We start from the raw sequence: 13,804 nt of genomic DNA, 5'->3' as shown, positions 1-13,804 counted from the left end.
GAGGGACCGCCTCGCTCCCCCAGGCTGTCAAGTCCAGGAAGCACATCCCGGTGCACGTGGTGCTGGCGACGGGGGAGAGCCTGACCGTCACCGTGGACTCAGCCTCGACCTCGCGGGAAGTCTGCCTGCACATCGCCCGCCAGCAGGGCCTCCGCGACCACCTGGGCTTTTCCCTGCAGGTCGCCGTGTACGACAAGGTGCGGGGCCGCCCCTCCACCCTCCACCTCAGCGCTCCGGCCAGCTCAGCCAGGAGCCGCACAGCCCGGCGCTGTCTTCCTCAAGTGGCCAACACATGTGCACACACTCACACACTCACCACACATTCGCAGATATGCAGTCACCTATGCACTCACTCACACACGCACATACATACACACAAATGCACATACACTCTTGCGTGCACACACTCACACACATACACATATACACTGAGTGGCCAGATTATTATGATCTCTGAACACATAATAATCTGGCCACTCACATTACAGGCCCGGTGCCTGAATTCGTGCATGGGTGGGGTCCGGCCAGCCTGGCCAGTGGGAGGGGACATGGGCGGTTGGCTGGCCTGCCTGCTGGTTGAACTTCTGGTCAAGGGGACAATTTGCATATTAGCCTTTTATTATATAGGATATATACTAATTGGCCAGATTATTATGTGTTCAGAGATCATAATAATCTGGCCACTCAGTGTATACTCACACATACACACTTATACACACACATTCATACTCACACACAGAGAAACACATACATTCACATGCACACATCCTTTCATACACTTACACACATCCACTCACAGATATACACATACACACACTCTGTCATGCACAGTGACACTTACACACACATGCACACTCACACACACATGCATGCACACTCTCGCACACATACATACACATTTTCTCAAACACTCACATACACATAAACACTCTTACACACATATACACACATGCACACATTCTCACACACACATGCACACACTCTCACACACATACACACTCTCACACACATGCATGCATGCACACATTCTCTCACACACACATGCCTGCACACACAAACTCACTCACAAAAATGCTTCATCACCAGGCACCCATCCTCCTGGCCGACACTCCCCTGCTCCCCCCGGGGAGGCCCGTGGCGGCCCTCGGCCCAGTGCCCCCGCATGTCTTGCCAGCCCCTCACCTGAGCGGCCCCACGCAGCCACCCCCGGGGCCCACACGTCCTGCCCACCCGCACCGTGGGGACAACGCCCACGCAGCCACCCCCGGGGCCCACACGTCCTGCCCACCGCACCGTGGGGACAACGCCCACGCAGCCACCCCCGGGGCCCACACATCCTGCCCACCCGCACCGTGGGGACAACGCCCACGCAGCAGATGCGAGGCCCACGGCCAGCCCCACCAGACCCACACCCCACCCACCCAGATGCCCAGCCTCAGCCTCCTCACGCCAAACAGCGAGGTCAGGGCACCACCCCCTGTGGCAGGGGGGCATCAGCCCTGCCTCCCCTGGGGCCAGTGGGAGGAGTGAGGGAGCGACAGACAAGCCAGATCCCTGTGTGGAGGAGCCCACGGGGGCGGCCGAGCGCAGGCATCCCTGGTGCCGGGCACAGCGCCCTGACCCAGGCCCGTCCGCCTCAGTTCTGGTCCCTGGGCAGCGGGCGCGACCACGTGATGGATGCCGTGGGCCAGTGCGAGCAGCTGGCGCGGGAGAGGGGCGAGAGCGAGCGCCAGTCGCCCTGGCGCCTGTACTTCCGGAAGGAGTTCTTCAGCCCCTGGCACGACCCCGGTGAGGACGCCGTCAGCACGGAGCTCATCTACCGCCAAGTCCTCCACGGGGTCTGGTCCGGCGAGTACAGCTTCGAGAGGGTGAGCGCACCCCCGGCGGGGGCTGGCGTCCCCGGGCTGCGGGCGGCCTGGCCTCGGGGCGCTCCCGCCGGCCCCCAGGTCCTCTTCCCCTGGACCACGGGGTGCTGGCCTCTGGTCCACGTGCGGCTGCCAGGGAAGCCCCATCAGCCCAGGCCTCGCTAAGGGCAGCTGTTGGCGGCGTGGCGGGGCCGGCTTCGAGGACGTGGCCGTGGTCTCCGGCCCTGGCGAGCCCCCGGGCCTCCTCGGGCAGCATGCCTGGGCTCTCAGGCCCTCATCCTGAGAGCAGAGGCGGCCCGGGCTTCGTGGGCCCGGAGCATCGAGGGAAGGAGGGCGTGCCGGAGGGCGGAGAGACTGAGCCCCTGTGCCGTCACCCCTCCAGCTGTCAGGGAGGATGGAGCAGTGGGCAGGGAGCCAGGGCTGGCCCGGCCCCGAGGGCAGCAGCTGCAGGAGAGCAGGGTGACTGGACCCCATGGGCACTGGAGCCAGGACTGAGTCTGGGTCTCGCAGACCCACCCTGAGTCCCTGCAGAAGTCCCTCAGGGTGGCCCTGGCCACCTGTGACCCGTGAGGCCTGGGTGAGACAGGGTGCAGGCCTGGCCCGCACGCACCCCCGCAGTGACGTCAGGGTTCCGCCCAGGCCTCTGCCCTCGGGGCTCCCTGAGGGCTGGAGAGGCGCCCCCTGGCCCCCGAGGGCACAGGGTGGGTGCACCACTGGGTGGGGAGGGGCAGGTTCTGCCCAGAGGAGGATCAGGCCTGGCGGCTGCTCCTGCTCCAGGTTGGCCTGAGTGCTGGCCATGCCTGCTGGGGCTTGGGGCCACAGCCTCGCCCCTCACATGTCTGTCTAGCTCACTGGCACGTCTGTTGGCTGCAGGAGGAAGAGCTGGTGGAGCTGCTGGCCCGGCACTGCTGCGTGCAGCTCGGCGCCTCCGCGGGGCGGGAGGCCGTGCAGGGCCTGCTGCCCAGCTGTGTGCCCCCAAAGCTGTACCGGACCAAGCCGCCGGAGCAGTGGGCTGGCCTCGTCACCGCCGCCCTCGCCCAGGTCAGCCTGTGGGCCTGGCTCTCCCTTGGGGCTGGGCTGGGGGGAGGCCCGCCCTCTGGGCACAGGAACTTGAACTTGCCAGGGAGCACGGCCTCAGGTCTACCCAGGCCCCTTCCATCAGCGCTGGTCACAGGCCTGGTCCACGCCCCGCCTCCTTTTGAGTTGGCATCATGGGTCTGGATGGCTCATCCCACGGGTCTCGACTGCAGTGTCCGTCTGGGCCCGGCTCTGGGGACAGGAGGGCCCCACCCGGCTCTGCCCTGGCCCAGTCTTCCCGCCCCCTGGGCCCTGCATGCCTGGCGCCTGCGTTCATCCTTCCCGCCCCCACCCCCTGGCACGTGGGCCAAGGGGACAGGACAGGGAGTGGGAAAGAGGCTGGCAGCCTGGCACAGGGAGCCGCCCTCCCCCTCCCCCCCCCCCCCCCCGGCCCCATGGCCCCGTGGCAGGAGCCACCCACGTTCAGAGAAGGGCATTGCAGGTGACGAGGCCAGGCTGCCCTCGAAGGCGGCCTGCGGCGGGCTGTGCAGGGCCCCGTGTGCCTCTGGCCTGGGAAATGCGATTGCTCGTCCTGCTCGGAGGGAGCCCGGCGCTCAGCTCTGACAAGTGCTGTGGCGGGAAGCCTGGCTGCTTTAGCCGGTGTCCCCACAGACCGGCCCGAAGCCTGTTCCACAGCCACGCGCATTCCTCGGGCGGGCATTTGGGGAGCAGAGCCCCTCCTGGGTGTGGGTGTTGCTCCTCAGCCTGAGTGGGTGCGTCTGCAAGAGAGGTGTGGGCTTTTCAGGGCTCAGGGGAGAGGGCAGGGGCCAGAGGCACACGGAAGCACCATGAGTAAGTAGCGGCTTCCTATGAGAGAGGGGAGGAGGGGGAGGGCAAGGATTGGGAAATTTCCCTCACCCCTTTCTTTCCGACGTGAATGTACTTTCACTGATTTTTTTTTCATTAAACGCTTCAAGCGTACATTACCCAATAAATCAGAAAATACGGATGAGTAGGAGAGAAAAGGGAGATCATGAGGTCATCGTGCTTAATATTGTGACATACATCCTCCCAGACTACGTTGGCAGACACACTGAGCTGTGAACATGATTAGCGAGAAATACACCTTTTAAAACAAAAAGCTCGTGTTCTGTGACAGTCTCCACCTGCTTCCTCGCCTGGCCACGCAGCAGGCCAGGTTCTCGTGCCCTTTCGGTTCATTTTAATGCCTGCGTGGTCTGCATGAATGAGTCCTAGCTCACTCTCTGATGCCTGTTGGTGAGGGGCTCCCACTTTTCACTGTTAAACATGAGGGAACCACTTTGTGGGCACAACCTTCACACACTCGGTTTACTCGTCAGGATGAGTCCCTGGAAGAGGGGCCGGGAGGGCGCGCTGAGCGTGTGGCCCAGGGCCGAGGCCCTCCCGACGCGGGTGCCAGTCCTACTCCCGGCCAGCGTGTGAACGTCCCCGACCACTTTTCAAAGCAGGAGCAAGAGAAATATTTCACTCAACAAACAGTAAAAAGAGTGTTCAGTGCGCACAGCAGTGGAGAGGGAGGAGAGGGTGAAGGCGGGGGACAGCAGGAGAGGGGAGGGGCTGAGGGGGAGGCCCCTGGAAGGTGCTCCCCAAACATGCGGAAGGAGAAATTCAGGCACCGAGGGCACAGGGAGACTCTAAGAAGGCCGTGCCCAGAGCAAGGTGCGACCACGAGGCACACGTTGGCCGGAGCGCCAGCGGGCAGCCACGAGCCCGTGGCCTGCAGGCTCTCAGCCTTCCCAGAGGCCGCCATCGTCTGTCCGTCTGTCCGGGTGCGAAAGAGGAGGAAAGCCCGCCTCCCTTTCCCAGACCAGCTGGGAGGGTCCCCCAGGGCGGGCGAATGCGGCTGCCTCCGCCCCAGCCTGCCCACCACGCGCGTTCGCCGAGGGGCCGGTGAGAGAGCGGAGGGTGACGGCGGTGGCTCCGTGTCTGAGCAGGTGCCGCACACCCAGAGGCAGGCCGTGCAGGAGCAGGTGGTGGGCGCCGCCCGCCTGCAGTGGCCGCTGCTCTTCTCCAGGCTCTTCGAAGTCACCGCCTTCTCAGGTGCGGGCGGGGGCGGGCCGGTGCGGGCGGGGGCCGGCGGGGACGCCGCCCGGGCCGGTGCGGCCTCACACCTGTCTCCGGCCAGGCCCCCGGCTGCCCAAGACTCAGCTGATCCTGGCTGTGAACTGGAAGGGGCTGTTCCTCCTGGACCAGCGGGAGCGGGCGCTGCTGGAGCTCCCTTTCCCCGAGATCATGAGTCTGGTCGCCAACAGGTGGGTGCGGCCCTCTCCTCGGAGCTCAGTCCTCGGGGCTTCGGGAGAGGCGGCAGGAGGGAGGCACTGCCCCTGGGAGCCCCGCTGGGTGCGGGGTGCGGACTGCCCTGGACAGTGAGGGAGCGCTGGCCGCTGGGCGTGGCCCTCCGTCTCCGCCGCGGGCTGCCCTGCCCTCGGCCTCCCCTCACACCCAGTCCTCCTGGGAAGTCCTCCTGGGAAGGGCAGGCCACCGGGCCCCCTCGGGGTGCACTCCTTATAGGCTCCCTCCTGACTGGCCACGCGGAAGGTGCAGGCCATCTGGGCGAGCAATCGGACGGGGCTGGGTGCGTGCCAGGTCACAGAGCAACACATGGGCGGCCTTGCAGGCCAGGGGGCCTCGGCCCCCACCCCCCTCCCCATGGCTCTGTCTCCTGAGAATGCCTCCCGCCCTTGGGGCCGGCCGGCCTGGGCCTGCAGAGCCCCTCACGGAAGCCCCCGGGGGCCTAGCCATCGTCGCTGTTACCAGCGGCTACAGGGCACACACTGGCCACCGCGTCCTGAGGCTGACCACGTCGGGCACCTCCCCACGTGCTAGGTCCTCACGGCGCCGCCGGCCTGCACGTGAGGACACGGGCATGTGGCTAGGCAGCTCGCCAAGCTCGCCGCACGGCCTCCCCGCAGCTCCCGCGGCTCTGGCAGTGCCCTGGGCACCTGCACGCCTCATGACCTGCCAGAGCTGAGCCTCGTGCCAGGGGCTGGCACCACCACTGCCTCTGGGCCCCAGGGCCCTGAGCTCTCACCTCATTTGCCCACGCCCGGCGGTGCCGGTGGGCCGGCCCTGGCCCTGCCAGTGGCCCCAGACTAGCCCTTCTGGCTCCTCACCTGTAACTCGGGGCGCTGAGGGCTGGGTGGGGGGCAGAGGAGGCGTCTGGTCACGGGGTCCTCGCCCTCAGGGAGGCCCGGGGCGGCCAGAGGCTGCTGCTCTCCACGCTGCACGAGGAGGAGTACGAGTTCGTGTCGCCCAGCAGCGTGGCCATCGCCGAGCTGGTGGCCGTGTTTCTGGAGGGCCTGAGGGAGCGGTCCGTGTTCGCCATGGCCCTGCAGGACCAGAAGGCCACAGGTGCCCGCGGCGGGCGAGGTGCGGGTGGCGGGTGGCGGCCGTGCGGCGTGGGGCGGGCGCAGGGACTTGCGTGGAGAGTGGAGAGAGGACCGCCAGACGCTGAGGGGCAGTTTCCGGCCAAGCCCTGCCTTCCCGGAGTGAGGGGCTGACGGCCACTCCGCCCGCCGCGGCGCCTACAGGGAACACGGCCATTGGCCTGACGCCAGCACCACCCAGCAGGCTGCTGTCCCGCTTCACAGCCGGAGCCGGGGCAGCTGTGCAGGCGCAGCCACTAGGATGGGGAGCCATGCGGCTCCCGGGCGAGCGCGGGGCTGTGGCTGCCGGGCTGGGCGGGCGGCCCGCTGGGAGGCAGGGAGAACCTGCACCCAACCGTTCCCCACCCCCCCCCAGGGGAGGGACTGTTAGTCACGCTGCACAGGAGGCTCACACAGCGCCCAGGCTGGCCTGGCGATGCCAGCGGGCATCTCCCCCTTGTCCACGCGCCCCTTGCCTTGCAGGCCACAGCTCCTGGTCAGGCCTCTGAGCAGGTCTCCCAGAGTGGGGCCGTGGCCAGAGCCCAGCCCTGCCCGCCGCCTCTGGCCTGTCGGGCCCTCCAGGGCCCAGGGTCTGGGAGTCCCACCACCGTCCCGTCAGAGTGGCCTTGGCCCTCAGCTCTGCCGCAGCTTCCTCATCTCAGCAAAGTCGGAGCCGCCTCCACGGAGCGGTGGGCCAGCGGGCTTTCTCCTGTGACCAACGCAGGCGACGACGCCCTCCTGCCCTTCACGAAGGGGGACTTGCTGATCCTGACAAAGAGCCAGGGGCCGCTGTCGGCTGAGGACTGGGTCCCGGGCCAGAACGACAGGACGGGCAGGACGGGGCTGGTGCTCGCCGCCCACCTCTACACCATCCCTACGCTCACCAAGCCGTCGGCACAGCTGCTGGTAACCTGTCCAATGGGGCTGCCCCGCGGGGTCTGAGCTCAGGCCCGCCTCCCACCACCGCACAGCCGGGGCCGCCTGGCACCGGACCAGCCCTGGAGCCCGCCTGCCCTCGGGGGCAACGTGCGGCTGGCAGCACCTGCGCCATGCCCAGGACAGTGCTTGGCACTCACAGGGGCTCCGTGGGTGGGCACCCTCCCACCCCTCCACCATGGTGTGTCCTGGGAACAAGCCCCTCGCCGCCCAGCCCCCGCCCCAGCCGCAGCCTCATTGAAACCCTGACCCCAGGGGCCCGAGCCTCCCCGCCCTCAGAGCCACTGCCCGGTGCCTGCACTCGCAGGCTGAGCCCACAGGGACCACCCTGGGAGCACTGGGCATGTGGCCAGTGGGTGGCGTATGAAGTGCCCCTTGGAGCAGCAGGTTCCTGGAGCGCGAGCAATCGCGTGGGCTCGCCCTGGCCGCAGGCGCCCCAGGGAGTGGCCTCCTGGCGTGGCCTGGGAGTGAGGGCGGGCAGGGCAGGAGAGAGGCCCCAGGAGAGGCGCCTGGGGAGCTGGTGGCTGAGGAGCCCTCCTGAGAGGGAGGCGGAGGGAGGTGTCTGGTCCCGGCCACGGTCCCGGCCGCCCCAGGCACTGAGCCGCAGGCCAGGCGGAGCGGGAGGGTCTTGTGGGTGGGGCTCCTGGCGCCCACGCCTGTGCCCCCACAGAGCTTGCTGGCCATGTCACCAGAGAGGCGGAAGCTGGCAGCCCAGGCGAGGCCGCCTGCAGAAGCTCTGCCTGAGGAGCAGGCGCCCGAGAAGCTGCACACCCTGGAGGAGTTCTCCTACTCGTTTTTCAGGTGCCACCCCGCCCCGCCACCAGGGCTCCCTGAGGCCGCAGAGGCAGGGGGTGCCCTGGTCTCCCCAGGCAAGGAGGCGGCCCTCAGAGCCTCCTACCAGCACGTGGGGCGGAGTGCTGTGGGCATCCCCACGGGCACCCACTGGAGCGGGCTCCCTCTCTGGTGCAGGCAGGAGGCAGGTGGGGCGGGGAGGAGGGGAGGAGGGGAGGAGGGGAGGAGGGGAGGAGGGGAGGAGGGGAGGAGGGGAGGAGGGGAGGAGGCCTCTCACCGCTCTGTCCTGCCAGGGCCCCGGAGAAGGAGACGGTGGGCAGGGCCGTGGTGCACCGGGCCCGGGGCCACCTGTGGGCGCACAGCCCGGAGCCCCTGCGGCAGCCTCTGCTCCGGCGCGTCCAGGCCACCGCGGAGCTGCGGGACGCCGCGTGCCAGATCTTCATCGATATCCTTCCCCGGCGGCCGGCCGGCTCCCTGCGCCCCCGCGGCGTGGGCCCCCAGGGGCTGGGTCGCACAGGGCGGGGCGGCCTGCAGCCCCGGGGGGCGGGCTCCGGCAGGGTGCCCGCCAGCCAGCCTATTCTCCCTGACGGCCGCACGCATCCTCAGGTACATGGGCGACTACCCGTCCAGGCAGGCCTGGGCCTCCCCGGAGCTCACCGACCAGATCTTCGCGGGGGCCCTCCAGGAGGCCGCGCTGCAGGACGAGGTCTACTGTCAGATCCTGAAGCAGCTGACGCACAACACCAAGAGGTCCGCGGCCGGGCCACGCCGGGCCTCCATCCTCACCCGCTCCCAGAGGCTGTGCCCGCTGTTCAGAGGGGGTGGGGGCAGCTCACGGCGGCCACACACCCTGCCAGGCACTCCGAGCAGCCGCAGCTGGGCTGGCACCGGTCTGTCCTGCGGGCTTCCCGGGGTGGCCACAGCAAGGAGCCTCGGCCCTGCCGGGGGCCGCCCTGGGCCTCTAACCCACAAAGTGGGCACAGGAGCACCTCTGCAGCGCGGGTGTGAAGGCCTTCTTGGCAGCGGGCAGCGGGGCTGTGGGCGCCCGGCGGCTGGTCCCGGAGGGCTGAGGGGCTGTGGGCGCCCGGCGGCTGGTCCCGGAGGGCTGAGGGGCTGTGGGCGCCCGGCGGCTGGTCCCGGAGGGCTGAGGGGCTGTGGGCGCCCGGCGGCTGGTCCCGGAGGGCTGAGGGGCTGTGGGCGCCCGGCGGCTGAGGGCTCTGTGGCCGCAGGTACAGCGAGGAGCGGGGCTGGCAGCTGCTGTGGCTCTGCACCGGCCTCTTCCCGCCCGGCAAGGCGCTGCTGCCCCACGTGCACAAGTTCCTGGACACCAGGAGGGAGCGGCCCCTGGCCCCCGACTGCAGCCGCCGCGTCCAGCGGGCCCTGCGGTGAGCCGGCCAGCACCAGGCCCCGGAGCCCCGCGGTGCAGATGCGGGTGTCGTGGGAGGCAGGCCCCGGCCCAGCCGCTGGGGAGGGAGGGGAGGCCGCAGGAGGCTCCGGCCTGCCCACGAGCTCCCGCCCCACAGCTGCCTGTCCAGGGCGTGGAGGGCGCTGCCTAGCGGCCTCGGGTGACCCGACACCCAAGCCGCCCCGTTCCGCCCGGTCAGAGCAGCCCGCCGCTCCCACCCAGCCGTGGACAGCGCAGGTCCCCGCTCTGTCTCGGAGCGGTCCCCCTGGGAGGTCAGGGAGGGGCTGGCCGGCGGAGGGGAGACGGTGCCCTCAGAGCGCCTGGGCAGGGTCGCTGGGCACTTCCCGCCGTGCTGGCAGGGAGGTGAGTGGCAGCTGACCGGGGCAGGGCAGGAGGACGGGTGCAGCGTGCCCTCCCGTTCTAGGACAGGCCCCCGGAAGCAGCCGCCCCACCAGGTGGAGGTGGAGGCGGCCGAGCAGAACGTCTCCCGCATCTGCCACAAGGTCTTCCTCCCCAACCACACCAGCCAGGTGAGCCCGCCCCAGCCACCCCGGCCAGGTGAGCCCCACAAAACCACCCCGGCCAGCTGAGCCCCACAAAACCACCCCGGCCAGGTGAGCCCCACAAAACCACCCGGCCAGGTGAGCCCCACAAAACCACCCCGGCCAGCTGAGCCCCACAAAACCACCCCGGCCAGGTGAGCCCCACAAAACCACCCCGGCCAGGTGAGCCCGCCCCAACCACCCCGGCCAGGTGAGCCCCGCCCAGAGCAAGGCCTTGCTCACCCGAGGAGTGGGGACCCCCAGAAGCTGTCCACCCCACGGCACTGGCGCCCTGCACCCGTGAACAGTGCTGCACCCTGGTGCTCTGGGCCAATGCCAGGAGGGGCTGCTAGTGAGTGTGACCGGCCTCCCAGAGGGCGGGCGGGAGGCAGAGGGCAGCGAGGCCCAGGGGCCGGGCTCGCAGCCCTGACACTGCAGGGGCCCCTGGAAAGGCCCCCGTCTGGCTGCTGGGCTCTCCAGGCAAGTCCAAAGGTGCCCGCCTGAGGCCCGACAGCAAAGTGCAGCTCCGCCACCTCCGCCTGCCCGCTCTCTGGAAGGAAGCCTTGCCCTTCTCAGCCTAGGGCACGTCCAGCCCCTCTTAGGGAGGGGCCGCGGGCCGGGCCCTGGGAGCCGGGCCTGTGCTGAGAGGCCACCTCTGCCCCAGATGCTGGAGGTGGGCGCCCACACCCGGGTGCGGGATGTGTGTGCGGGCGTGGCCACCAGGCTGCAGCTGGCCTCCTGGGAAGGCTGCAGTCTCTTCATCAAGATTGCAGACAAGGTACTGCTGGCAGCTGCCTCGGGGGCGGGGGGCGGGGGGGATGTGGGCAGGGGAGGCAGCCCCACTGTGCTGGTCCGTCCCCTCCCCCTCCCCGTGCATCTGAAGGGCTATGAGGGCAACGGGGGTGAGCTCACAGAGCCCACCATGGCCGTGCCCCCAGGAGACCCCCCCAGGAAGCCCCTTCCCCGAACAGTGCACCCCTTGCCTCCCCCCTCCGCCCAGGTCATCAGCCAGAAGGAGGGAGACTTCTTCTTCGACTCCCTGCGGCAGGTGTCTGACTGGGTGAAGAAAAGCAAGCCCCAGAAGGAAGGTGGGTCTGCGGGGGCGGCTCCTCTGGGAGGAAGGGCAGGAGGCCTGCCGCCACGCCCGTGGGCCAGGTCGGAAGGCCCCCCGCACCCCGGCATGGCCATGCCCGTCCATGTGTCCCCCTTACGTCCCTCACGGCATGGGGCTGGCCAGGCCGAGCCGGGGAGGCCCAGGAACCTTTCAAGCAGAGGAGGCGGCAGGAGCAAACCCCCAGCCACACGTGGTGGGGTGTCCAGGAGAGCGAGCTGGGCAGGGGCGGGGCGGCAGTGGGGCCCGGCCGCGGGAGGGGTGGGCATGGCCACAGAGCGGGCGCCAGGCCAGGCTGGTGCTCACTGCCGCCCCGCCCAGGGGCCCCGCCGACGCTCCCCTACCAGGTGTACTTCATGCGCAAAACTGTGGCTCAGTGTGAACCCCGGGAAGGACGTGAACGCAGACACCGTGCTCCACTACCACCAAGGTGCCGGAGGCTCCGGGGGCACCCGCACTCCCCCACACCCACCCTGAAGGGAGGAAGGCCCTTGAGGGCCCCGTGCTGGCCAGCGCCTGTGCCAGCACCCACAGCTCCGCGGGGGCACGCAGCCTAAGGGCACTGGCCTTGTCCTGAAGGGCCGGCTGTGCAGGGGCCACTGTGTCCACAGCAGGACGGCAGGTCTCTGTCCGCCCCGTCGGGCTCGCTGCCCCTGCAGGAACCCTAGCCCCAGGACCTCAGCTTCCTGCTGCTCTGTCCTGTGGGGGGCTGACCCCTGCCACCTGCCGCAGGAGGGGGCGCAGCCTGAGGCCCCGCGTGTCCCTGGCCCAGGAGCTGCCCAAGTACCTGCGTGGGTTCCACAAGTGTTCGCAGGGAGGACGCGGTCCAGCTGGCAGGCCTCATCTGCAAGGCCCAGTTCGGCAGTGACCAGTCCCAGCTGGCGAGCATCCCCAAGGTCCTGGGGAGCTGGTGCCCGAGAACCTCACGCGCCTGATGTCCCCGGAGGAATGGAGAAAGGTCCTTGCGGTTGCTGGCCCGGGCGGGGGTACCCACCCCTCGGGTGGAGGGTGGGCTGGGTCTGAGTGCACCCCGCCTCCCCATGCCACACTCCCCAGGAGCTAAGCGCCCCCCCCGGCCCCCCGGCCTCAGGCCCTCAGGTGCCCACGGGGAGGCCGGACGGCAGGGCCCGCCTTCACCGGCCTCCTCTCCCACAGAGCATCCTTCTGGCCTACGACAGGCACAGGGACAAGACGGCGGAGGAGGCCAAGGTGGCCTTCCTGAGGTGGATCTGCCGGTGGCCCACCTTCGGGTCCGCCTTCTTCGAGGTGAAGGTAGGCCTCGCCCGGGCCCACCTGCGCTCGCCCACCAAGTCCCCCCCCCCCCCCCCCGCTCTAGCACACAACTTGGGGCAAAGCTGATCACCAGTTGGAGGGGACGGGTGCCTCGGGAGGTGGCCATGCCCGCCCCTCGCTGGGCTGTGACCACCGTGCTCCTCCCCAGCAAACCTCGGAGCCCTCCTACCCGGACATCGTCCTCATCGCCATCAACCGGCACGGGGTTCTGCTCATCCACCCCAAGACCAGGTAGCAGAGGGCCCCGCGGGACCGGGAGGTGCCAGGGTCCCGAGACCCCACACAAGTGGGCTGTGGCCACCGGCCCTCCTCCCGCCCCTGCACCAGGGGCTCTGCACCTGGAGGACCCAGGCCTCAGCTGGCCCTCAACACCCACTCTGCCCCAGGAGCTGCTCGCCACCTACCCGTTCACCAAGATCGCCAGCTGGAGCAGCGGCAGCACCTACTTCCACATGGTGCTGGGGAGCCTGGGCCGGGGCGGCCGCCTGCTGTGTGAGACCTCCCTGGTGAGCCCGGGCCTGGGCCTCCTGCGACCCTGTCCCTCCTCCCAGCTCAAACACAGACCCAGAGGCACCGGACAGGGTCCCCCTCCCCAACTCCTCGCTGCCACCAGGGGTTACTCACTATGGCTTGTGGGCACGGCCAGGAGCGAGGCCTGGAAGCGGGCGAGGGGCAGTGACCGGAGCTGGGGCGGGCCTGGCGGGCCGTGCTCTGGGCCTGTCCATTCTCACCGCCTTGCTCAGGGCACCCGAGGCAGAAGCTGAGCACGGCCCGGCCTGGTCAACCCCCCTGGGCCCACAGCCTCTGCCCCTTCCTCTGCCAGGGCTACAAGATGGACGACCTGCTGACCTCCTACGTGCAGCAGCTCCTGAGCGCCGTGGCCAAGCAGCGAGGCCCGGCCTCGGCCCCAGCCAGGCCCTAGCCCGGGGCCCTGCCCACGCCACCACCCTGCCCAGCCTGGTCCTGTCATGCCGCCCTCTCCCCAGAGCACACGCACTCCACAGCCTCGGCGGGCACTCCAGGCCGGACCCTCCCCGGGGCTGACCATGGGCCGAAGGAGAGAGCCCGGGACGGGCAGGGGTGTCAGGCCTCGAGGCTGGTGGATGGGTGGAAGGCTGAGACAGCCCCCAGGAATGTTCAATAAACCTTCCAGAGCAGTGGGTGTGTCCGTGAGAGGAGAGGAGGGGCCAGTGGGCAGGGGTCTGGGGCACTGGCCACGAAGGGCCTCTTCCAGAAAAAGCCACAAGCACTGTGACAACTCATCCTCAGAGAACTGCTTTGCTGGTTTCGACTCCCTCCCCGCTCCCTCCCTCCATCCCTCCCTTCTGCTTCCAGGAGAGCCCTCTCCCCACACCCCCTCCTTCCCCTGCTGGGATGAAGGGCCACTGGGGGCTGCCGAGAGGCCAGGGAGAGGGAGCGGCTGCCGGCTGAGACCA

At 69.0% G+C, this 13,804-nt stretch overlaps 1 protein-coding gene across 1 annotated transcript in view; it reads left to right on the top strand.

Moving 5' to 3' along the window:
* Positions 1-13,798, top strand: part of LOC307096627 (unconventional myosin-VIIb-like) — a gene marked incomplete at its 5' end in the record, with an annotated part of 38,612 nt that extends 24,814 nt beyond the window's left edge. The window contains 23 exon segments of the mRNA XM_079800935.1: positions 24-197; positions 1,641-1,868; positions 2,739-2,906; positions 4,859-4,964; positions 5,050-5,176; positions 6,109-6,275; positions 7,014-7,195; positions 7,896-8,026; positions 8,311-8,475; positions 8,624-8,767; positions 9,247-9,402; positions 9,847-9,952; positions 10,629-10,742; positions 10,965-11,052; positions 11,397-11,437; positions 11,439-11,504; positions 11,848-11,886; positions 11,888-11,972; positions 11,975-12,033; positions 12,231-12,347; positions 12,517-12,598; positions 12,753-12,874; positions 13,192-13,798. Of these exon segments, the coding sequence (XP_079657061.1) occupies positions 24-197; positions 1,641-1,868; positions 2,739-2,906; positions 4,859-4,964; positions 5,050-5,176; positions 6,109-6,275; positions 7,014-7,195; positions 7,896-8,026; positions 8,311-8,475; positions 8,624-8,767; positions 9,247-9,402; positions 9,847-9,952; positions 10,629-10,742; positions 10,965-11,052; positions 11,397-11,437; positions 11,439-11,504; positions 11,848-11,886; positions 11,888-11,972; positions 11,975-12,033; positions 12,231-12,347; positions 12,517-12,598; positions 12,753-12,874; positions 13,192-13,290 (2,766 nt within the window). The 3' untranslated portion in view covers positions 13,291-13,798.
* Positions 13,799-13,804: the final 6 nt, after the last annotated feature.

Source organism: Cnephaeus nilssonii (assembly GCF_951640355.1).
Source record: "Cnephaeus nilssonii genome assembly, contig: SCAFFOLD_158, whole genome shotgun sequence".
NCBI classification, from domain to species: domain Eukaryota; kingdom Metazoa; phylum Chordata; class Mammalia; order Chiroptera; family Vespertilionidae; genus Cnephaeus; species Cnephaeus nilssonii.
The sequence above is the reverse complement of the archived record's forward strand: the minus strand, read 5'-3'. Positions and strand labels throughout refer to the sequence as shown.